The 26,239-nt window shown below is 29.5% G+C and overlaps 2 protein-coding genes and 2 long non-coding RNA genes across 4 annotated transcripts; 2 read left to right on the top strand and 2 right to left on the bottom strand.

The window, feature by feature from the left end:
- The first annotated feature begins 1,782 nt into the window (after positions 1–1,782).
- On the top strand, positions 1,783–5,846 carry LOC106422026 (NAC domain-containing protein 101-like). Its single transcript, XM_013862852.3, has 3 exons — positions 1,783–3,830; positions 4,410–4,593; positions 4,734–5,846. The coding sequence occupies exons 2-3, from the start codon at positions 4,434–4,436 to the stop codon at positions 5,657–5,659; spliced, it is 1,086 nt and encodes a 361-aa protein (XP_013718306.2). The 5' UTR covers positions 1,783–3,830; positions 4,410–4,433; the 3' UTR covers positions 5,660–5,846.
- Positions 5,847–5,942: 96 nt separating this feature from the next.
- On the bottom strand, positions 5,943–8,559 carry LOC111212073. Its single transcript, XR_002662849.2, has 2 exons — positions 6,692–8,559; positions 5,943–6,226 (listed from the first exon to the last, which is right to left on the bottom strand). It is a non-coding gene; the product is annotated as an uncharacterized LOC111212073 (long non-coding RNA).
- Positions 8,560–17,215: 8,656 nt separating this feature from the next.
- On the bottom strand, positions 17,216–21,701 carry LOC125601725. The gene is made up of 2 exons (XR_007334385.1): positions 18,152–21,701; positions 17,216–17,672 (listed from the first exon to the last, which is right to left on the bottom strand). It is a non-coding gene; the product is annotated as an uncharacterized LOC125601725 (long non-coding RNA).
- A 1,495-nt stretch (positions 21,702–23,196) lies between these two features.
- LOC111207852 (non-functional NADPH-dependent codeinone reductase 2-like) lies at positions 23,197–25,148 on the top strand. The gene is made up of 5 exons (XM_022706267.2): positions 23,197–23,430; positions 23,762–23,937; positions 24,030–24,276; positions 24,360–24,539; positions 24,753–25,148. Exons 1-5 carry the CDS (start codon positions 23,311–23,313, stop codon positions 24,978–24,980), a joined length of 951 nt encoding a protein of 316 aa, XP_022561988.2. The 5' UTR covers positions 23,197–23,310; the 3' UTR covers positions 24,981–25,148.
- The last annotated feature ends 1,091 nt before the right edge of the window (positions 25,149–26,239 follow it).

Raw genomic sequence — 26,239 nt, 5'->3', positions numbered from 1 at the left:
ATTCATACATGTGTCATGTACATCTATGTGAGGTATCGTCCAATGAAATATGGATCAGTGTATATACAGAAAAATTAGTACACACTCTCTCCCACGAGTATCACGTGTAGTCCATTACTTTGATCCCCATAAAATGATAGCGGGTCCACTAAGGCCCACTTATTAGACCGGAAAGCACGGTGGTTAGTTGGCGATGCCTGACTTGACAGTGGTTAGGACCACGCCCGATTCACCAGTCCAATCATATACTTGCAAGTGGGACCAGCCCAGCGGCTTCAAGCACAAGATATACTAGGATCAGACCAGTTTAACCGATTGATCTTCAAGTTCGGTTTAGGGAAAAGAAAACGTGTGATATGATGGTTTGGTTTGTATATAACTGTCACTTTCTCAGTTTCCTGAATGTAAAACTTACCAAAGTACTCACTACAGTCGGTTTGTGGGTCCCATCTCCAATGATATAAATCAGAATATTAAATTTTGATTTTGAAAATGTAAATGTTGATTTTGGACAAATACAATCAACCGTACTGGTTGATCGTGTGCAATGAAATGTTCTTTCTCGAGTGAGAAATGGTATGCTAGTAAAAACTACTGGAAAGTGAACGTTTGAGATTATTTCTATCATAATCAGATGTATGTTCCATACGGAAATTCTATCAACATTATATCACACACTCTTTGAATATGAACATTGACACAGTCCAAAAGATTACTTATATAAACCAATGAATTACAAATTCATGTCGCTCATTTATATATAATTTAAGCTATATTATCTTAACTTCGTTTGCACTATAGAAAAATATCTATCTGTATGAGGGCTTATAAAAGATTGTTAAAGAGGTGCACGTTCAAAGATATGCTGCTGTGCAGTATAAAAAATACCACCCATATTAATACGTACGTATTACTCACGAACATAAAGTGTTTATTTATATATGTAGACAATACTAAATGATATAGAATTTGCAGGAATAATCATAGTGTCTGCAAGTGGAGAGTTGGAGATAGAAGCGTCCTGCTTAAGAACAAATCTCTTACTTTATTTTCATATATTAATAGTAGCTATTTCACAGGCCTAGGAGAAAAGGAAAAATGTCAAAAATAAAATGAGAAAAGGGACATAAACATAAGGTCTAGCATTAGGTCATAATATATTTCACTATAGAATCTAATGATCAATATGGTCCTTTAATTGCTCTATCCTTGCTTTATTAGAGCATAATGTATTAATCTCTGAACGTATAACCTCTTTGATATACTACAAAAAAAACGGAGTTAAGTTATTGGGAGTTAAATTTTGAAGGAATTTTAAAATTTAGAGATTTCATTGTTATTGGTTAATGAATTCTTAAAATCTTATTATAATCTTTTGTTATTGGTTTGTGAACTTTTAAATTCTATGAAAATCCTATATTATTCAAAAAGTTTAGTATTTATTGACTTTGTAATTCTATTAAACTCTCTTGTTATTGGGACATAAATTCTTTGTAGTTTTATTCATAACACTCAACTTTACAAATATCACATATAGTCATAGAATTCTCAAAATCTATGCACCAAAAACATAAAAACACAAATACACAAACACAACAAGATTTTTTTACATTTTTATTGTCAAATGAAAGATAATTGTAAAAAAAAACTAAAGATAAAATAAATTATTAATAATAACAATTTAAAAAAAAAATCTTTCGTGAAATATAACTATTTGATATTAAAATAAAATCATGAGAAAATTCATAGATTGATCTTAAAAACTTAAAAACAAAAATCAAACAAGACAAATCAAAATGTCAAAATATTAAAAAACCAAAATTTTTATTTAATTTTCAAATAGTTCTATTTTATGAAAGAATTTAAAAAATAATAATAATAGAAAGATAATTTTGGAAAGAAAAGTATATATGAAAATCTATAATAATCAATGACAATTTATACAATACATTGGGTAAGAATTCATCAAATCTATTTAACTTTTAAAATCTATTAACTCTTAAAATTTTCAAACTCCACACAAATTAACCAAGCGCTCGTAGCTTGGTGGTAAAGGAGGTACAGCTGTACTGCCCGCCACCCGGGTTCGAGTCTTGGCCACAACGGATTTAACATCCCTTCCGTTGGGGCGCTGGACCCCTTTCGGGAGATAGTTGGGAATGTGGCTGTCCAGATACCAGAGTTATCAAAAAAAAAAAAAAAACTCCACACAAATTCTATTTTCAATAGGCCCCCTTAAGTTTAGTTAGGCATACTGAAAGTGTATGTCGTAAATCTGAGGATTTATCATCGTAACTTATGTTGAAAGTTGCATGTTAACAAAAAAATGTTGCATGTCGTGTGTAATGCACTAATTTTAAAATGTAAACTAAATCAGGAATTTGGATGTAAGTTAACGAGAAAAAACGAGAACTTTTGTGGGGACCAATGTAAGTAAAGTGGGGCCAGCACCGAAGGCGATAAGCAGCTTTTTCACCGCGATGATGTTCCCTGTGTTATTACGTAACCAACCACTCATGTCACGCCACGTTATTTTATTACTGAATTTCTTTATTTATCTTACTGTTTTCTTTTGGTGTCAAACAATATTTTTTCCACTTTCCCCCTTTATAATTTCAGATATTAAAATATTTATGTAAAATACAGTACTTCATATGTTGTAAAAATATCATATAATTTAAGTTCAAGCTTACCAAAAACTATAAATTGACTTAAAAAAAAAGAATATCCTACTAACTTCTGAAATTTGGTTAATCGACTTTTCTAGATAGTTGATTAAGTATTTTTGAGTTTTAGTAAAGAATGTAAAGTCTTAAAAGGGTTCGTACCGAGGTATGTTCATAAAAAACATTGCTATTCATCAAGACTAACCTTTTTTTTTTTTTAACATCGAATAACTATTATGAAAAACTAAATCACTCCAACAAACCAGCCACATATGCCAGCCAAACAGGAGTCTCAACACAAAGGAGAGAAAGGGGTTCAGGACGAGCACGAGCTGCCTAACTAAGAGGAGAATATACTCAAAACAACATGCACATTGTCTTACAGGTTCAGAAGAACATGCGCATAAATTTCACCAAACGAATCTATCAACCTTCATGAGCGACAAATATTATATTGTGTTATATATGTGACGATCAACGTCAACACAAAAAGTAGAGATTGTTTAGTTCAATCCAAGAGTGTAGTGTGATACTTGAGCAACATCACGGGAGAAGAAGCGGATGGATGTTAACACAAAAAGTGTGATGATCTCCCCATCACTTGAACCATGAAAAGTGTATTGCGATCGCGATGAATGTACCACCACTAAACGCTGAGCCTCGAGTAATTAATTTGTTCATACAATTAAATGGAACTAGTTTATTTGAAAAACGTCGCATTCAATAGTTGGTAGAGATAGTTTTAAAAGATCACATTACTTCTCTATTACACACACATAGAAAGTGAAAACTTATGCAACACTTCAGGTAGATGAGAGGAAGACAGTGATAGATTTGTTATGATTAAAAGACCCCCAAAATCTGAATAGAATCTTCTGTTAATAAAGTGTGGGAAAAAAACACATAAACTAAAATTAAAAGGACATTTCCTTTTGCATCATTAGAGTTTTTCTCTCTGTTTACATTTATATGCCTATAAATATGTATACATACAAGTCTAGAGAATCCGCCATTATCGGAATACTCTCAAGTCTCTCATGATCTCAACATAAACAAGACAAAACGCTTTTGTCTCTTTGTCTAAAATCTACGACAAACCAAGAGAAGAAAAGAAAAATCTCATATTTTTTTTAAAAAAATTGCATGTTCAGGAAGAAGATTCAAGTAAGTTTGTTTCAGTACCTAGAACCATCTGTAAGTTCTAGATTTCGTGATGTTACAATATGTTAGATAAGTACAACTATCTTCTTTTTTTTCATATTTAAAGGACGAGACGATTACATTGTATTTCTCTCTTTTTGCTGTCGGAAAGTATCTGTATACTTAATTCACACATTAAACTTTTTTACAATGTTGTTCACTATATTCTTTTCTCCTTTATAATAACAATATAATCAAATATAGTGCACAAATGAAAAAGTTGGGAAGTAATAATACGTTCATTCACTTAGATTATGGAAAGTTAACTACGAGTTTAAAACCATGCATATCATGATTCTTGTTTTTTTCAAAAAAACATTTATGCATATAAATTTGTTCAGTCGAGAAATTATATGAGTATTCAAACGTAACGTTGTAAACTTGTCATAATTACAAAGAAAATTCATAATGAAATGGATCAAATAGTTTAATGATATGTGTATGGAAAATTAAAGATACATCTCAATGTAGTCTTACTTGTATTTTACATTCGTTACATGCATATCTTTCTATCTACCACTGATGATAGATTACAAATTGCAGAAAATATAATAATAAAAGGATCAAATGGAAAGTCTCACACACATTCCTCCGGGTTATCGATTCCATCCGACCGATGAAGAACTCGTTGACTATTATCTAAAGAAGAAAGTTGCATTTCCAGGAATGCAAGTTGATGTTATCAAAGATGTTGATCTATACAAAATCGAGCCATGGGACATCCAAGGTTTGTATACATTCCAAAATTTAATTTCGATGTCACTAGCTAAATCACTTTATATATACTGGTCATTAGATAGTAAGTCACTATATACTAGTTGTTTAGTAAGTCACACCTTATAGGCGATAATGTTTTTTAATATACAGAGTTATGTGGAAGAGGGACAAGAGAAGAGAGGGAATGGTATTTCTTTAGTCACAAAGACAAGAAGTATCCAACAGGGACACGAACCAATAGAGCAACGGGCTCAGGATTTTGGAAAGCAACGGGTCGAGACAAGGCCATATACTCGAAGCAAGAGCTAGTCGGGATGCGGAAGACTCTTGTGTTTTACAAAGGTCGAGCTCCAAATGGTCAGAAATCCGATTGGATAATGCACGAGTATCGCCTTGAGACCGATGAAAATGGACCACCTCATGAGGAAGGATGGGTGGTTTGTCGTGCTTTTAAGAAGAAACTAACCACAATGAGTTACAACAATCCAAGAACAATGATGGGACCATCAGGACAAGAATCAAATTGGTTCACACATCAAATGCATGTAGCTAATGGTAGTTACTACCATCTTCCTGACTTAGAGAGTCCAAGAATGTTCCAAGGCTCATCATCATCACATCATAATGATAATGACCCATATGGTGTTGTACTCAGCACAATCAACGCAACACCAACTACACTAGTGCAAGGAGATGATGAAGAAGATCATGGAAATATTATTACTAATGATGATGATGGTCACATTATTACTAATGATGATGATCATGGTCATTTTATTACTAATGATAATATGATTATGATGAATACAAATACTGATCATCATCATCAATCAGGATTACTGCTCAGTGATGATCATAATGACCATATGATGGATTGGCAAACTCTTGACAAGTTAGTTGCTTCTCAGCTAATCATGAGCCAAGAAGAGGAAGAAGTTAACAAAGATCCATCTGATAATTCTTCCAATGAAACCTTCCATCATCATCTCTCTGGAGAGCAAGCAACAATAGCTTCAATGAATGCCTCTTCTTCTCCATGTTCCTTCTACTCTTGGCCTCAAAATACAAACACCTAAAGATCCATCCTCAAACGTGTGTGAATCCGAATGCCTCTCTCTCTATATAATTAATTAAGGCTCATGCTTATTATATAATTACATATAACGATTACTAATTATAATTTTATATGAAATTTGTTAATTTATCTTATCACACCGGTGTAACTTTCTTTAGTTTTGTGAAATATATAAAACTATTTCTAGATATGGTTCTACACTTGCGTTATATAACACACCAAAAAAAATGTCATCTTTCAAGAAACTCAAGAACACAACAAGTATCAAAATAACGATACAAGCATAATCTAAACAAAATCAATTTGAGAAAATGGTCTACAAGTTTGGGAACAAACGGATTACATATAAACTGATAAAACATTCTCAAGACACTAAAGCAGACACACTACAAAAAAGAAGAAGAGTTCCATCACTCTTTTTCTGTGTCAAGCATCTGTACAATCTGAGTCACTCCCTCTACAATTTCTTTTCGGATCATACTGTCTGTCTGGCATATAGAACGTCCGTGGAAGATGGTTGCCGTATCTCTCTGTTGCATCTTTCCCCCACTAGCAGACTTCTCATCCCCTCCACCAATTGTCAATGGCAAAAAACACAACAATAAATTAAAGCAAGCAAAATAATCAACGAACAAAAAAATAACAGTAAGAAGGGGAAAATACGAGAGGGAAAAATTCTTTATTTCAAGATCGATTATAAAATTTTTTTTAAATATATATACGGAAGGGGAAACAATTTATTACAAGATTTGATTTAGAATAACAAAGTGATGGTAAGTGTCAAGAGGCAAATGAAACATTATCATCTCTAACGATCTCAACGACTGGAGACATGTTCTATTTTGTTTCCACTAATTACACATAAGCTTCTTCCATTAGCAGTCAAGTAATCAATAGTTTCCCCTTAAAACTTTTAAATTTTTCGAAAATAAAACTTTGACAAAAAAAAAAACAGTTTGTATATACTTTTTATAAAAAAATTATGGTTTTATAAATTCTGTAAAAAAAAAAAAAGAAGAGGTGGAGAATGTACCTGACTAAAAGACATCTTCATCATCTCTCCACGTTTGGATCCGGCTCGGTTTTAACATCACCGCTCGAGAGAACGACCTTTTCATCAGACCCGCCGTTTACTTCACTAACCCGTCGCCAAGCTGCGGCTAGGAGAGGGAAAAATTTAAATTTCATTGGTCCTACTTTGTGGTGTGGATTGAAGTTCTCTCTCAGATTATATAAGGAAATTTGAAAGCAGAAAAGTAGCCGTTTGGAGAAAGTAGCCGTTCGGAGAAAGTAGCCGTTGGGTTCCTTTGGAGTTTACGAGGTTAATCTCATGTATGCGGGTCCACGGTAGTATAATATTGCTCTTCCTTTGAATTTGTTGTTGCTCGTTCTTCTATTTTCTAAAAAAACAGATATATTTTAAAATCATTTTAATTAGAAAAGTAATTATAATCAAATGTTTTTTTTAATATATGTATTTTATTTCTTTAAATCTATATTGTCTTTACTTAATGTAAACTAGGTGCGGGCTAGTGCAAGCTAATATATATTCTTAATAATTTTTTACTATTATATTTATTTTATACTGATGTATTTAATTAGATATAAATAATTTTTTTGTGTTTTTTCAGTCTTTATTAGCCAAATCTCAATTGTTTATTGTGTGAAAATATTTTTTTATTGTTTATACATGATTTTTTTACCTAGAAATTAAATCCCAAGTTTTTTGAATATTAAAAAGTCTAATTTTAAAATTTTTGGCTTAAGTATAAGCGCATTCAATATGAAGGAACAAATCTTTATTTTTGTAGTATAACTTTGGGACATTTTACTATGCAGAAAACTCGAACAAAACTCAATAATACATATAACCGTAATTTTCAGGATCATTTTAAAAAAAAATCTGATATTTGGTTTGCATACCAATAATGTGCATGTTAAACATGTATCACTAAATATTAAAAGTTTAAATAAGCGTCATGTCATAAAAATAAAACAATATTAAATTAAACTCTGAATAAAATTTACATTGTGTCACAAATAGTAATTAATTCTAACTTAGTTGTACATTTTGAATGAGATATTTTAAAGGTTCGACATTCATAACTTCGCTAATAATATTTAAAACACAAATGATTAGAAATAAGAACTCGTGAACAAACATATTATAAATTGAATACATCAATGATAACAAAATATGATATAGAAAATTCACCGACTAAACATTCTTTTTCATATTGACGTCCCAATATTTCTTTCAATTCCATGAAATAATTACTTTTTTTTTTAACTGTTTTGAAAAATTATCTCAAGGTATGATTTTGGTTGTTCTATAGAAGTTTATCTAAAAAGCAGATGAGTAGTTTTATGGCTTCGAATGTTACGAACCGTTCCGCCCTGCCCCGAATTTAACTGTAACAAAAATCTCAACATATATCATATATCTATACGTTTTTATAACTGTTAAAACCGCACCGCAGTTAAACCGCTTGTTCCGTACCGCTCAAACCGCAGTTACCATTCGGAGCCTATATTTTATGGTATAAACATCGGAAGTGAAATTATGCAGAATAAAAAAATCCACTTGACATAACTTAGATCGGAAATTACAAAAGACAAGTCGTCAAAAGAATATCGGGAAAATCACATTTTAAACACTCAGAGTGTCATTTTCTAGCACTTTAAACACTGAATTTTTTCACTAGCACTTTAAACCTTCAAAGTGATATTTTTATCATAATAAACCTCCAAAAATGTTTTGCTGTTCATAGACGACCGGTACTGTTCAGTTTCCACGTCAAAATGATGACGTGTCGAGTTTTTTTATATAAAAAACAGAAAAATACAGAAAAATCCGAATGAAATTGGAAATTTTTTTAAAAAATTCAAAACAAAATTAAAAAAATCTAAAAATTACAAAAAACAAAAAAATTAAAATTAAAATTTCAAACTTAAAAATAAAAAAAAAACTTAAAATAAAATATTAAAATTCAAAAATAAGATCTAACATGAAAATGTCAAATTTAGAAAAGAAATAAAATTTTAAAAATTCTAAAAATTCTAAAGTAAGATCTACAATTAAAACTTCAAACTTAAAAATTAAAATTGTAAATATTTAACCAAAAAAATTATATTAATTTTAAAATTCCATCCAATGAAAATGACTGTCATTTATGTTGATATCAAACCTTGTCACCATCAAAAACAATATATCAAAACTTGCTACCATCAAAAACTTTTTTTTGATAATTCGGATATCCTAACACCTTACATAACCCGACTAGCGCCTAAGTACACATCGCATAAAGCATCTCGGGGGTCGCCAATTTCACCCCATGTTAATTGATGGTGGCTACACGCAGGGCTAATAATTCTCTCAAATAGATTATTTTGAGCTTTGTCCCAAAAATATTTTCTAAGAAAGAAAATAACCAAAATGTTTCATTAAAGATGCAAAAGACTCTTATGCTCTAAATATAAAAATACAAATAAATAAAGAAAATTTTCAAATTTTTTTTTTAATATTTTAGCTCTTAGTTAGAATTTTTAGAATTTGTAAAATTTTCTTTTCTTTTTTTTTAATTTGACATTTTAATTTTAGATCTTATTTTTGAATTTTAATAATTTTAATATTTTATTTATTTTTAAGTTTGAAATTTTAGTTTTAATTTTTAGATTTTTTAGTTTTGTTTTGAATTTCTTACAATTTTTTCCAATTTCATTCGAATTTTTCTGTATTAAAAAAAAACTGACACGTCATTATTTTGACCTGTAAAATAAATAGTACTGGTCATCTATAAACAGGAAAACGTTTTTGGATGTTTATTATGATAAAAATGTCAATTTGAAAGTTTAAAGTGCTAGTAAAAAAAGTTCAGTGTTTAAAGTGTTAGAAAGTGATACTGTGAGTTTTTAAAATGCGATTTTCACAAAGAATATTTATCAATAGAAGCATGAGTCCCTAGTTCCCTAAAAATTAAATTTTAAAATAATTGACTAACACCAAATCATATAATTAATGTGAATCAATAATGAAATAAATTAATTTACGATGGTATCAACCAACACCAATCTAGTTGAAACAAATTTTGTACTTTTTCATGTTTCTAAAGTATCAACACCTTTACTCTAATTTTATAGAAATATTTAGCCGACTCAATATCTCCAATAAGAAAAAGTGAAAGAGGCTTCTTTTTCAAAAAAAAAAATGTTTGAGGTATTTTATATTATTTAAAGATGAAGTTTTGTAAGTTTTGTGTATATTTCCCATCAAACATATGATGAGAATATATACAATCATAGCATAGAGTCGGCAAATTATAATAATAGATTATTAATATGGATACTAAGATATAGTCGACATCATAATTCTATGAATTAGCATTTACATACTATTGTAACTATAATACGACATAGACTAAGATAAATATCACTTACACATTATCTATACTATCATTAAGCTATATAAACTGGGACATTTGCTAAAACCAACCCAAATATTCAAGTCAAATGTAAAAGTGTACCCCACTTTCAGTCAAATGCAAAACCAACCTAAAGGAGTAGTGAAAGTACTATTTCACCCTTATGACCAAACAAAAAACATAAATGTATTTTACGTTTCTATCCTTTGGAAGTCTACACGTAATAAAAGAAGTCTACATATATATAGACTTCCTACGAAGTCTACTTTATAGACTTGTTTTGTAGTCTACACTCTAATTTGGTCTACTAATTTAATTTTGAAAATGTATAAAAATAATTATTGTGATATTTTTAATTAATCATCAATATAATGGATAATATGAAGTAAATAAATTAAAATTTCATATAATCGAACAATTTTGAAGAATATATACTAATTTGGTTATCATGTGCTAGACTATGTTCATAGTTTAGAAACAAAAGGTTCTAACATGTTATGTCTTTTAGTAGTTGATTTCATAGGGTTAGATTTTAGATTTTGTTTTTTTTTTGTTTTATTAACTTAAATCTGCATATTAATGTTTAGTAGTTTATATTTTGTATAAATGAGACTTTTTGATTATCAAGCAAAACATTTAGGGTTTGATATTTGTGGTTTAGGGTTTCGTAGACCTACAATAAAGTCTATTTATCTGAAGACGTCTTTTTCAGTCTATATTTTTCAATTTGTTTTACAAAAAATCATTATATTTAAACTAAGTTAAGTTCCTTAAGAATAAAAAAGTGAAATCATATACTATAACTATTAAAAAATAAAGAAATAAATTTAATAAATCATATATTAAAATTATTAAAATAATAAAGAATAAACAACAATAATTAAATTATTATAGTAGACTTCCAAAAAGGTCTACTATGTTATAGTAAGATCTACTCCAAAATTTTAATTTTAGTAGACTTCAAACGAAGTCTACAGTATCGTAAATTTTAACCTAGTTACATTTTTGTCTCCCTATATAAACAAAATTTATTCAATCTCTCTCTAAAGTGGCTGCACAAGTTCTTAAAACTCTCTCCCTTCTCTCTAAAACTTTCTCTCTTCTCTCTAAAATTCTCTCAATTGTTTCTAAATCTCTCTCATTATCTTCTTTCTCTCTAAAATTTTCTCAAGTCTTTCTCACAATATTATCTTGTCATTTTAGATATTATGATTCATGGTTTTCATCTTCTCCTTTAAAAAATGTAAGTTTTAGATCTATAGATTTTAAATGTGTATTTTATGTTTATTTCTCACAATATTATCTTTTTTTGGTAGGTATTATCACTCATGGATTTCATCATCTCCTCTAAAAATGTAAGTTTTAGATTAATAGATTTTAAATATGTATTTACATGTTTATATTCAAATAAATTTATAGATCAAGCTCTCTACATTAATTTGCTACTAGTTTACCTTATAAATTATATTATGTAAAGTATTTTCAGATTTAAAATTATTTTCACATTTCAAAATATATAGATTTTTTCAGATCTGAAAATTATCAGACAGTGTAGACTTCTAAAGAAGTTTACTAAAGCTTGCAGACTTCATATGAAGTTTACTAAACCATAAAGTTTAAGCAGACTTCATTGGAAGTCTACAAAAATATGACTTTAATTTTTTTTCTATGTTTTTTAATAATTTTATCTTATTTTGCAGGTATTTTCTTCCATAGTTGTTCTCTTCTCCTCCTAGAAATGTAAGGTTTACATCTATAGATTTAAAATATGTGTTCTAGTATTTATATTCAAATAAAGTTACATATTAAAATTCATATTAATATGTCTTTAATTTATAACTATTTTGTCTATTAAATCATATTTTTAAAAGTTTTTTAGATTTAAACTTATTTCATATTTTTAATGTATTATTTTTCAGATCTATTTTTTTTGATAGAGTAGACTTCATTTGAAATCTACTTAAAACTTACGGCTGGTAGACTTCAAATGAAGTCTACTAGCCTTGAATTTTAAGCAAATTTCATTAGAAGTTTACTCAAATATGATTTTAATTTTTATCTTATTTTTTAAAATTTTATTTTATTTTGCAGGTATTCTCTTCCAATATTTTCAAATCATCTTCCCAAAAATGTAAGCTTTCCATATATTCATTATAAGATATTTTGTGTTTATAATGAACTAAATTTATAGATTCATACATTATCTTTTTGCTTTGTTACAAGGATGACAAAAAACCATTTTTGAAATATTTTCCAGAACAAAGTATTTTCAAATTTTCTAAATGCACACTTTTAAATATGAAAATTTTCCATTAGTGTAGACTTCAACTAAAGTCTACTAAACAATAACTTTACGTAGACTTAATAAAAAGTCTACTAAAATATGATTTTATTTTTTATCTTATGTTTTTCTCATAACTCTATCTTATTTGGCAGGTACTTTTTCCAAGACTTTATTTGAAGCATCAAGATTATGAAAAATCAAACATACTCAAGAATACTTTTTAATATATTGCTCTGTAATAACTTTCATAATAAAATATTAATTTTTAAATAATTTTTTAATGCATAATCTATAAACATTGTATTCATTTTTAGTTGTTTTCACTTGTATGATATTATTAATTTTTTGTTAGATATCAATTTTTTCACAAGATCTAACCAACCAAACAAGTAAAACCACCATAAGCTAAAATAATAACTAACACACATGTGAGAAGAAGAAAATCTATACAAAATTTTCCCAAAAATTTTCAAGAATAATACTAATCAAAACAATTTGCAATAAGTATCAAGTGTATAATTATAACACATTAAATTGTGAAATTCATCCAAGACCATTAAAATTTTACTAACATACACTGTAAAATAATTAAATCATGAAAAAATATGATGAATAATACACAAATACACTTTTAATAGAATTTACGACGTAGACTTCAACTGCAGTCTACATTTGTAGATTTACAAAAACGTCTACACTTATTATTTAACATATAGTCAATCCAAATTTTTTTAGTGTATTGGCGCAGGCTTGATACACAAAGGCGTACAAAGTGTGTCTTAGATAACTCGATCAAGTTCCGTACTTGTCGATTATTCGTGACAGGCATAAGAGGAGTATATTCCTATTCGGAGTCATTTGTTTTAAATGATGTTTGGTAAGGAATAGGTTAGCACCATCTTCTCAATTTTGTTGTCCAGATCATAATCTTCTTGTGTCATTTCAAGAAGTTTACCATGTGTACAGCCATCATGCACAAGGAACATTCTTCAACCTTTCCGATTCTTCATCTTTTTCGAATATTTTGTCACCCAAAATGTCTTTGGCCCATACTTCACACTCGCTCTAAGTTTCCAACCACATCCTTGAACACGACACTTAGCCACATACAGAGTTTTTGTTGTCTTATATGCTGAAAATGTAAAATTATATTCCACAGTCACCGACTTCAGCTTTGAAACAAGCTCAGCCTTACTAGCAAAACTATAAACGAAGACTTAGAAATACGTCTACAATTATTAGCTAACAACATTGTCAAATCAAATGAATTATACCTTCATAATTATAAAAAAAAAATTATTTTCAAAATCACTCAAACCCATTAGGATTAACTAACACACACTGTCAAACAAAAAAACTAGAAAAAATTTAATGAATAATACACAAATTCACATTTTTATAGATTTTTCTATGAAGACTTAATATTTAGTCTCTGAAGATGTTGACGTTCTTTTCAGTTTACAGACGTAGACTGTCAAATAGGTCTACTCTTTGGGTTGGTTTTTGCAATTGACCATTTTACGGGTTGCTTTCTATAGTTGAATAAAAGTTGTAATTTTGTACATGTAGACTTTCATTTCAGTCTACAATTTAAAAAGGTTACTTTTTGCAATTGACCAGAATTCATCCAAGATTTGACTTTCAGAACTAGACTTCATATGCAGTCTACATGTTTGAATTTTTTTGAAAGAGGTTAGTTTTGCAATTGACCAAGTTTGACTTCAAATCAGTAGATTAAAATGAACGTCTACGGGTGTGTAGACTTCTTGTGAAGTCTACTCTCAAATCCGACGGGTTGGTTTTGCATTTGACCAAAATAAAAAAGTAGACTTTATACGCAGTCTACATTTTTTTTTTAAGATAAGAAGACTGCATATGAAGTCTACAATTTAATAAATTTTTGATTGCTTTTTAAACTTTTTGGTCAAACACAAAACTAACCTATTCCACGAAGTCAAAGTTTTGGTCAAATGCAAAACTGACCTTTTATAGACTTTGTTGGCAGTCTACATTTTGTAGACTTCCGTTGAAGTCTATTTTGAAAAGTCAAAAGTTCGGTCAAATGAAAAACTAACCTCTTTTAGGTAGACGTCTTAGTAAGTCTACCGAAAGTTTTATTTTTGTTGTCAAAGGTAAAGACGGAGACTACTGGGGAAGTCTGCGTTAGAAAAAAAATTTGTCTGCTCAATTGCAAAACTAACCCGTGCGTTGACAAATAGACTGCATCGTAAGTCTCCACGGAGGCGTAGACATACAAAACAGTCTACCGTCGCGACACAGATCTGAAAAAGAACGAAAACCATGTAAATAGTTACATTTTTCATGTGTAAAGCTTGTTTCCAACCTTTTCAACCGTCCAAACTCCAAATATGAGCAAAAAGAAGCATCTTTAACGATTCACTAATGAAGAAACTCGAAAATATGAAGTTTGTGATTATGAAAATGATAGTTATGAGAGTTTTTTAGATGGAAATGTAGAGGAGATGAGAGAAAATGAAGTTTTTTGGGTTATAATGAGAAAAAAAGTGGTTGAAAATTGAATTCTAGAGCTTTAGAGCTCAAAAATGGTGGTTCATGGTGGTTGGAAAAATTGATGATGATGGCATTTTTGTAAATAAGAAGAAATGGTTAGGGTGTATTTGATTTTTTGTTAATTTCGAAATTAATAAAAAAATAAATAAAAATGGCAATTTTGTGAATAATTCAAAAACATAAGGATAGTATGGAAATTTTATTGATGAATAGTATGGACAAAAAAAAAAGGGTTGGTTTTGGATTTGACTTGAAAATATGGGTTGGTTTTGAAAAACACCCATATAAACTATATTAAAAGATAGATTATATTCCACATCTAGTAACAAATATGATTTAAAATTATTCAGTAACAAATATGATTTTAAAACAGAATAATAAGAATTGATCATAAGTCAGAATAATTTGTTACAATTTTTAAAAAAATATATATATATATATATATATCTAATTACAAATCTTAAAATTGTTATATTACTTAAATTAATGAATTAATGATTAGCTAAAAATAATAATAAATTAATGAATAGCTAAAACTTAATAAAATATGACAAATTAGCAAAATTAACTTAAATCATGGAGAACATAACAAATAAGAAAAATTAAATTAATTATATATCTAGTTACGAAGTGTATAGTTATATCATTTAAATTAATAAATTAATGACTCAACTAAAACCTAATAATAAATTAATGACTAAGCTAAAACCTAATAAAAACATGACAAATAAGAAAAATTAAAATAATTATATATCTAATTACATATTTTATAGTTATATTATTTAAACTAATAAATTATTGACTCAACTAAAAACTATTGATAAATTAATGACTGAACTTAAACTTAATTAAAACATGACAAATAAGCAAAAATTATCTAAAATCAAGGAAATCATGACAAATAAACAAATTCATTTCTCAAATAATAATATAGATATAAATTTATCATTCAATTATGTAAATATAAATTTATTATTCAATATAAGTGGGCTATAACTGAATTGACTTAGACCCAGTTAAGTGGGCTAAATTTGCCATGCCAACAGAGAAATATATACAAAAATAGTTGATAGTGGTCTCCTTGAAGCTCATTTCCCTCAACTTTGGTCTCAAAACTGTCTCTGCATTGATTGAGCAGTTGATAGTGGTCTCGTTGAAAGAAGGAATGTTCAACAATGACGATGTTCTGTTCCGGACAGTTCAATGACGAAGCTAAACCATAGTGATGGATACTTAATTATCTGTTGATGGAGTTTCAACAGTCCAGAGGACAGTAACAAAGCAGACCAAGTGATCGATCTCTGCTTATACCTCAATCGAATCATTAGATAATTAAGAATCCATCACTATTCAGATTTTGCAAGCTAAATGTTTCATTACTGTATCAGTTGCCCATAATTTTGGTCGAAAGCTTCCTTAAGGTTTAGCTTTTTGTCTTAGAGTTTTTCTTTTGATGTGAAGAGATATTCGGTTCTGTTTGTTTTGTAACAAATGTTTCTTTTTTTTTAGTTGAAAAGAATTATTGTTTGGGTTTCTTTAAAACTATTTGAAAGAGGAAACTGAAAAGAATCTCGTTACTTCGCTATTAACGAGAAATCATAAATTAATTTAATACATGGTTTGACTTGGTTTCTTAATGGTAGTTACTACCATCTATCTGATTTAGAGAGTCCAAGAATTTTAATCCAAGGCTCCTCTTCATCATTACATCATAATGACAATGACCCATATGGTGCTGTACTTAGCACGATCAACGAAGCACCAACTACACTAATGCAAGGAGATGATCATGGTCTTATTATTACTAATGATGATGATCATATGATTATGATGAATACAAAGACTGATAATCATCATCATAAATCAGGATTACTACTCAATGATGATCATAATGACCATATGATGGATTGGCAAACTCTTGACAAGTTAGTTGCTTCTCAGCTAATCATGAGCCAAGAAGAGGAAGAAGTTAACATTAAAGATCCATCTGATAATATGAAACCTTTCATCATCATCTCTCCGAAGAGCAAGCAACAATGGCCTTTATGAATGCGTCTTCCTCTTCTTCTCCATGTTCCATCTACTCTTGGCCTCAAAATACAAACACCTAAAGATCCATCCATCCTCAAACGTGTGTGAATCCAAATGCCTCTACATATAATTTAATTGAGGCTCATGCTTAATGGTTACATATAACTACTAATTATAAATTTTATATGAAATATGTTTATTTATTATCACCCGGTGTAACTTTCTTTAGTTTTGTGAAATATATAAACAAAGACTATAACTATTTCTGAATATGGGTTCTATACTTACGTTAAACACACCAAAAAAACGTCATATTTCAAGAAACTCAAGAACACAAGTATCAAAATAAGGATACAAGCATAATCTAAACAAAATCAATTTGAGAAAACAGTCTACAAGTTTGGGAACAAAGGAATTACACACTGATAAAACACAACACACTGAGAAGACAGACACAAGAGAGAATATTCGAGATGAGACTGATAAAAACAGATAATTCTTTTTATTTTTGTTCTCTCCGTCGTAATTAGTAACATTCTCAAGACACTAAGCAAACAAAAGACGCTAATCACGTACACATAGTTCCATCACTCTTTTTCTGTTTCAAGCATCTGTACAATCTGAGTCACTCCCTCTACAAATTCTTTGTCGGATCATACTGTCTGTCTGGCATATCGAACATCCGTGGAAGATGGTTGCGGTATCTCTCTGTTGCATCTTTTCCCCACTAGCAGACTTCTCATTCCCTCCACCAATTATCAAAGACAAAAAAACACAACAATAAATTAAAACAAGCAAAATAACCAACGAACAATAAAAAAACAGTAAGAAGGTATCTTTAAGGAAATACGAGAGGGAAAAACGTTTTATTTCAAGATCGATTAAAAAAAATAAAATAAATATATATACGGAAGGAGAAACAATTTATTACAAGATTTGATTTAGAATAACAAAGTGATGGTAAGTGTCAAGAGGCAAATGAAACATTATCATCTCTAACGATCACAACGACAGGAGACATGTTCTATTTTGTTTTCACTAGTTTCACATAAGCTTCTTCCATTATCAGTCAAGTAATCAATAGTTTCCCCTTAAAACTTTTAAAATTTTGAAAACAAAGCTTTGACAAAAAACAAAAACAGTTTGTATAAATCATATGGTTTTATAAAATTCTGTAAAGAGAAAAATGGATAATGTACCTCACCAAAAGGCACCTTTGACATACCTCATCATCTTGTCTTCATCCTCAAAGAAGTAATTAAAAGCTTCTTGCACTCATCAGACTCGCCGTTTACTTCACTAGCCGTCGCCAACGTTCTCCGTATGTGTATGTGTAGCTACTTTGATGTGGACTGAAGTTCTCTCTCTCTCTCACACAGATTATAAAGGGAAATTATGAAAGCAGAGAGCCGTTGCAAACTGAGAAGTAGCCGTTTGGAGAAAGTAGCCGTTGGGCTCCGTTGGAGTTTCCGAGGTTAATTAATGTGTGCGGGGGTCCCCGGTAGTAATAATATTGCTCGTCTTTTAAATTTGTTGTTGTTCGTTCTTCTATTTTTCAAAAAACATACTATTTTAAAATCATTTTAATTAGAAAAGTAATTATAATCAAATATTTTTTAATATATGTATTTTATTTCTTGAACTTTACTTTGTGTTTCTATAATGTACACTGCCTTAGGCCCAGTTAAGTGGGCTATAACTTTATTGCTTTAGGTTTAGGTCTAACTAAACTCTTGTAGTGATTAGGCCTCACAATCCAGTGAATAAGGCTTTAACTTTTCACTAATAGGAGCAAGTTAAACTTGTAGCTTTCTGTTACTTGCAGAAGAAGAAGAAGAGGTTGAAAAGATGGCTTATGCAATGAAGCCAACGAAGTCAGGCTTGTAGCTTTATTTGAATTGATTACAAATGGGTTGAACAAAAAAAAAAAAAGAATTGATTACAAATGGATGATTTGGGTCTAAATGTGTTATTAGTGTGTGCTGATTTGGTACGTGGAGCTAAAGACAAGAGACTGAGAACAAAGGGACAAGTGAGAATGCCCACCAAGGTTCTTAAGATCACTACCCGTAAAGCTCCTTGTGGTGAAGGTATATTTATATGCATGTGTTTATTACACTTAGATATTAGAACATGAGAATAAGCTCATTGCTTTAGGTTCTTGACATTGCTTAAACTCTTCACTATTGTTTTTTTAAGCAGGAACCAATGAGTGATTGATCTTTTCAGCTCTCCTGATGTGGTCAAGCAAATCTCTTCCATCACCATTGAACCTGGTGTTGAGGTTGAGGTCACCATCGCCGACTCTTAGATTTCATTTTGTTTTATTTTCTGTTAGTGGAAAATATAATCCCTTTCACTTTGGTTCAAGCCTACACATCTCTCCCGTTGACTTGATTAAACCAACATTTTGTTGTAGTGAAACTATACTTCTTATATTTTTTAGTTGAGGAGATTAAACCAAAGTCTTTATTTTCATCTAGATTATTTTCTTTGATAAAAGCAATGAAGTTGTATTTGTAGCAAAATTACTCATATCACTGGGAGTCTGGGACAACATATGTTAGCATAAGAAACAACTTTGTTTTAGCATATACATGTGTTTAACAGTCTAGTAATCCTTAGTCTCAGTTACATCATGAAACCATCTCCTTGACATCAATACATGATACCATAACTATGGAACACTGATTACAAAGCAGAGCAAGACATTCACCTCCATGGGATTGACCTCGGCAGATTCTTTAGATAATTGTCATTTCTCTATACAACACTCAGTGAGTGTCTCCATACCATTCAAGATTCAATCTTGGTCTCAAAACTGACTGCATTGAACAGTTTATAATGGTTTCGCTGAAAGAAGGAATGTTCAACAATGCCAATGTTATTTTTCGGAAAAAGTTGATTGATGGTGTTTCAACAGTCTAGAGGACAGTAACAAAGCAGAGCAAGTGATATTTGCTTATGTTATACCTCAACCGAACCAATAGATCAATAAATAATGAACAATTTAGCAGTGTTCAAAAAACTAGAAGCCTTAGCTAGACGATTTGTAGAAGACTAGCAAATAGACATATTATTATTCGAGGTTTAAGAACTAACAAATTATTGATTAATTTTTATATTTTTACATTTTATTAGATATTTTAGTTGTTGGGCTTAATTATAAAATAATATTGGTGAATTATAAAATTTACATACACATAAAAATAAACTAGATACATTTGTAGATTTTCACTAATAGTATTTTTTAACTTAACAGATTTATATCAATTTAAACCATTTTAGATTGATTTGGATCAACTTTAAACGGTTTAAACTGATTTGAATTATATAAATTGGAGTTTAGGAAAATTATTTCGGCTATGGCTAATTTGTTGTCAGGACATTGCATAGACCAAATTTTAGAACATTAGTTTAAAATGGTCTTCGTTAGTGTGAAAAGATTCGGTTAAACAATGACAAACCACTTATATATAGTTTTCTAACGGGATTCAAAGCCGGTTTAGTTTGGTTGCATCAGGATTTTTCGCTACATATAAATTATAAACTAATTTATAAAGAACAATAAAATTAGTGGTTTATAAATTAATAAAATAAAATTTTCAATTTATAGAGAATAATACTGTGTTATCAACGAAAAAAGTCATTAACTAGTTTTAAATCATGGTTTGATTTGACTTTTTACCTATTTTCTCTATAAAATTGTAATTCAAACTATTTACAATGCATTTTATAATGCCGATACTTATGTTCCAACCACAAATAAGATAATTTTAATATCAACCAACAGAAAGGTACAGTTGATCTAATCTGCTTTGGTTTATTTTAAAAATAATTATTCAACATATAGCATGAGTCACGAAAAGAGTAACATTATCACATTGGTAGGAGAAGAAGTGTATAAAGAAATTAAAAAGAAGAGAAGCATTTTGGGAATCAAATGAATGTACACTTGAGAGGTCAAAATGTTGATGAAAAACTGATAAAATTAAAGTGGTAGTAAGCGGTAGTTGACATTTAATTCTATTTTACAAAGCAAATACTTATATTAATAGGACTGCAAATTTGTAATAACTAAAGAAAATAATAAATCACATGGAAAAGATTTGTGAAATCTTTTGGCGGTGCACTAGAAAAGCAGGAACATGACTGTCTTCTGTTGTAAAGTACTACATGAACCACCATTGCATTTAATTTTACATATTTAAAATGATTAGTAGTTTTATCCATTTAAGAGATTAGACAATTAGTTTAATTGTCAACGCTTAATTCATATGTAATTTGGTTAGTAAGCCAACGTCGATTGCATGCAGTCGCCTTCGATTTGACTTCCACTCCCTAATGAACTATTTTATGCAAATCATATCATTGACAAGTAATCTTATGTCAAACCGCCCTTTCTAAATATATTATTGTATTAATTATCATTGAAACTATTACATTTTTCCTAAGGACGCCCCTTCGAATGTGGATGAGATTTTATTGATATACTATTCATAATATAAAACCACAATCTGTTCCTGCTGATGCTTCATATTTGTACGTATTATATCGTATCTTTGAGTGTACATATAATAAATAACATAAAAATCATAAAAACATTTTTCATCAAAACAATTGGGGAGAAATTTGTATATGAACTAAAACATAACTTTCTTTTTTTTTTCTGAAACAAGGGTAATCTTATATATTAAAACAGAAGTCACAATTTTGATTCATGTGTGATTTTTTAAAAAGACCTAATGGACCTATTCCTAGAAAGTTATGTTACATTTAATATTTAATCTTATCATTTAAATTTTAAGCATACCAGAAATTTTTATTGGGTTATCAATAATTAGATTTAAACAATAGATGATCCATTGGATTTATAGATAATATAAATTAAATAGATATAATTTAATGTTGTAATACTATACCTCTATATGGTAAATATTTAAATATTTGTCGATGTTAACTTTTAAAATTATAAAGATTTTTTTTTTAAATAACAAAAATCGTTTGATCTAACAATGATTAATATTTACTACTTTAAACCAATGAAAACAAATTTTAAAATATATAGTTTATTTTAAAAATTAAATAAAAACTAAATGTTTAATTATTTACTCGATAATATAAATCTATGAAGCGAAAAGTATATTTTTAAAAAACTTTCTAAATTTATGAAATGTTAGAATATCTTTGAATATGACAACAAAACAATATTTTTACTAATCTTTATATATAATTACGATTTTAATAGTGAAATAATAATCCGAAAATATATAAATAGAAGAAGATACAAAACATGTGAAAGTTTGAAATAATCTATTCAATCAAAAAAATATACAGTAAACTTATTATGTTTTAAAAATTGATAGACACATATATATTATAATATATACCAATTTAGAATTGAAAATAAAATATTTATATAAAAATAAATAAAAACAAAAACTTGCGCAGTTACGCGGGTCGAGATCTAGTTACAATTAAAACATCATTATTCCATCTTGGTTCTTGATTTGTAAGGTAAGTATAAAAGGTAAGGTTCGTAATTTTGTACTGCGATTGCAATCATAATTGATTTTTTTTTGGGTGAAAATCATAATTGAATATTATTAACATCTTAAATGTAAAAAATCACAAAAAAAAATCAGATTTTCACATGTCTCAGATACTAGAATGATATTTTCCTGCCATGATAAAAATTAGGAAAACATGCATGTCTATAGTATCGTTCATTCGTTTGTGAAATAGTTAGAGAATCTTGTGACGCTATAAAGGATCTCTGGAACTATAATGCTAGGCCATTACTCCATCTAAAAGCCAGATGAGTGTAAACAGTTGGCAAGTAATTAGCTTGTAAAGTTTCCAATAGAATCAAGTTGCAAAATAAAATGCAAGAACAACCATATTTAGGAATACTAAAACACCAATGAGGAACTGTAATCAGCTATTTAGCTTGTGATGTTTGCAAATTGCAATAGAATCAAGTTGTAAAATAAAATGTAAGAACAACCATATTTTGGAAACACTAATGAGGAAATTTATTGAGGAGGGAAGATATCATCTTGAGGTTTGAGAGATATGGATTTGGGTAGGCTAAGAAAATCCCAGAAGACATGGAAAACTCTCGTGCTTCGATACGTCCATAGTCCCAATTCATATTACATTTCAAGATGTAATACAATAAACTATCATAATATACTCCATATATAGGTCATATTCTATATATTAATAATTGATGTCATAAGGGAAATTGTTTAAGGAAGAAGAAAATAAATCAAGAACGTTGACCTTTCAATGGCCTATATAAACATGTCTTAGACTCAACACTCAGCACAGAGCAACACATTGAGCCTGAAGAGAAGAAAAAGAAAAAAGAGAGAGAGAGAGATGAGGAGTGACGTAGCACGGCTCAGGTGTGGGAAGACGATTCCATTGCTTGGAATGGGAACTTATTGTCCTCAAAAAGATCGAGAGAGTACCATCTCAGCCGTCCTTCAAGCCATCAAGGTTCATTTTCTCTCTTCTAAAAAGTAACTTTTATTATTACAAATTTTTTATCAGATGATCTTATAATATATTGTGTGTTTTCTTGTATATCACTTCTCACGCAGAGTAGAGTATTCATCACTTGACCACCAAATATGATTATTAGTATATTTATGTTTATGCAAAATCATAACCTTATATACAAATTCTTTACAAGTATCAATATATATGTATAATAAATTAGAAAGTAATACATACAAATGTTAAATATTCCAATAACAATAAGGGATTTGTAAGAATCCATGTTGTGCCTTCTTATATCTCATAAGCTTACTTCTTGGAATGGAGACAGATAGGGTATAGACATTTCGACACAGCAAAGATATATGGATCAGAAGAAGCTCTAGGAACTGCATTAGGTCAAGTTATCTCCTATGGAACTGTCCAAAGAGAAGATATCTTTGTGACTTCAAAGTTATGGTCTAGTGATCACCATGACCCTATCTCTGCCCTCACACAAACTCTCAAGTAAGCTTCTCTTGAAAAACATAAACACTCACCTACAATACTTTGATGGCCGACGGATCAATCTCATGACCATATTGTTAATGACTTTATAGGACAATGGGGCTAGAATATCTAGATAACTACTTGGTGCATTGGCCAATAAAGCTAAAGCCAGGAGTGAGTGAGCCCGTCCCAAAGGAAGAAGAGTTTGAGAAAGATGTAGGAATTGAAGAAACTTGGCAAGGCATGGAGAGATGCTTGGAGATGGGTTTGTGTAGATCCATTGGTGTTAGCAACTTCTCTTCTAAAAAGATCTATGATCTTCTCGATTTCGCTTCTGTCTCTCCTTCTGTTAACCAGGTTTGGATACAAAACATTAATACCAAAAAATCTTGCTTAATTTTGGGGAGATTTGATAATTAAGATTCTGTATATATGTATAGGTGGAGATGCATCCATTGTGGAGACAAAGCAAGCTAAGAAAAGTGTGTGAAGCGAACAACATCCATGTAAGTGGATATTCACCACTTGGTGGGCCAGGGAATCGTTGGGGGTCAATGGCTGTGATTGAACACCCTGTCATCAAATCAATTGCTCTCAAGCATAATGCCACTCCAGCTCAGGTAACTCGGAAATATATACATAACTTGCTATGGCTCTTTACCCTATTTCTAAGAGCCTTATTCAAACACTTTTTCATTTTGACATCACCTTTATAATTCGTATTTTTATGAACTTCTATGTTTTTGAATATACATAATAATTTGACATGCAAATGTAACCAAAAATGAAAACAAAATGTTTAACTGATTGTAACCAATTATTTATAAATGAAGGTGGCTCTCAGGTGGGGAATGTCAAAAGGGGCAAGTGTGATTGTGAAAAGTTTTAATGGAGAAAGAATGAGAGAAAACAAGAGAGCCTTAGATATCAAATTGGCTGACCAAGACTTATCATTCATTGACCAATTGGAGGAGTGGAAGATCATGAGAGGAGATTTCCTTGTTAATCAAACCACAAGCCCTTACAAATCCATCAAACAACTTTGGGATGATGAGATATAATTGATTAGGGTTTCACATAATTTCATCCAAAATGTAATTTCATCATCACATTATGTTGCTTATGATCATAGTTTTCTCATTTGGTATATAAAGTCATTACAACATGAAAAAACACAATCTTGCTTGATTTTGTTTAATCCTCTTTTTTATGCAACATATTTAGTAGTTTTTCTCCATTTATTCCTCTTTATTAGTAGTGACAAATTGTCATGGCTTTGATTTTGTAACTGGTGAGTACTGCTAAGTGCTGACCATATATTGAAGGCTTGAGGTGTCGTTTCTTCTCAACGAGGTGTCGTTTCTTCTCAACGAGGTGTCGTTTTGATTTAATTTCGATCCCGAAATTTCGGGGCCCAACCCATTTATATACATCCCAAGTTTTGATTGGCGCATATTGGACCTCTTTGTTTTTTTTTCCCTAAATTTTGATATCTTTTTGGAAAACCCATATCCAATTTTGGTTTTTCAACCAGTAAATATTCATAGATTTGACATACATTGAACTGGTATCTTTTGTAGGGTAGACAATACAAAATTAGGCTTTGTCATGGAAATAGATGAAACAAATAGCATGCAAACTAAATATGAGTTTTCCACCTGAGAAAAGCTAAGAGCATCTCCAAAAATAATTTTGAAATTTCAAATATGATAATTTTTGCATGCTCCAAAAACAACTTCAAATATAAAATTTCACTGTACAATTATATGATTTTCAAATTATCTTACTAATTTTTATAGTTATCATTTTAGTCTTTATAAAATTTTTATCTTATGCAAAATACTAATATATTAATTACAGTAAAATGAAAATATTATACAAACCAATATTACAAGACAGATTTAATACAAATTATAAAGATAAAATACAAAAAGATAAAAATTATATGAAAACAAAATTATTTCATCAACTACGAAAGTACAAAATTTTAACAATTTTAGCTTATAATCTCCAAATAAAAATAAAAAACTCAGTTATTATTTCGAAATGCATGTAATATGCTATTAAATGTATTATATTACTAATTAATATTGTGTTTAATATTTCTATATATATTTTATTTCTAAATTAAAAATTATGATTTTTGTTAACTTTTATTAATAAAAAGTAAGATAGTGTAAAATATACAGTTTTAAAAGGAGAAATTGTTAGAAATACCATAAGTTAAGTACCAATCCAAACATATAATAATATTTGGATTTAAGCTTTAGTGATTATTGTTTAAGGTTTTAGTATTAAGGGGTTGGGTTTATAAATTTTC

Source organism: Brassica napus, unplaced genomic scaffold, assembly GCF_020379485.1.
Source record: "Brassica napus cultivar Da-Ae unplaced genomic scaffold, Da-Ae ScsIHWf_2634;HRSCAF=3386, whole genome shotgun sequence".
Lineage (NCBI taxonomy): Eukaryota > Viridiplantae > Streptophyta > Magnoliopsida > Brassicales > Brassicaceae > Brassica > Brassica napus.
The sequence above is the reverse complement of the archived record's forward strand: the minus strand, read 5'-3'. Positions and strand labels throughout refer to the sequence as shown.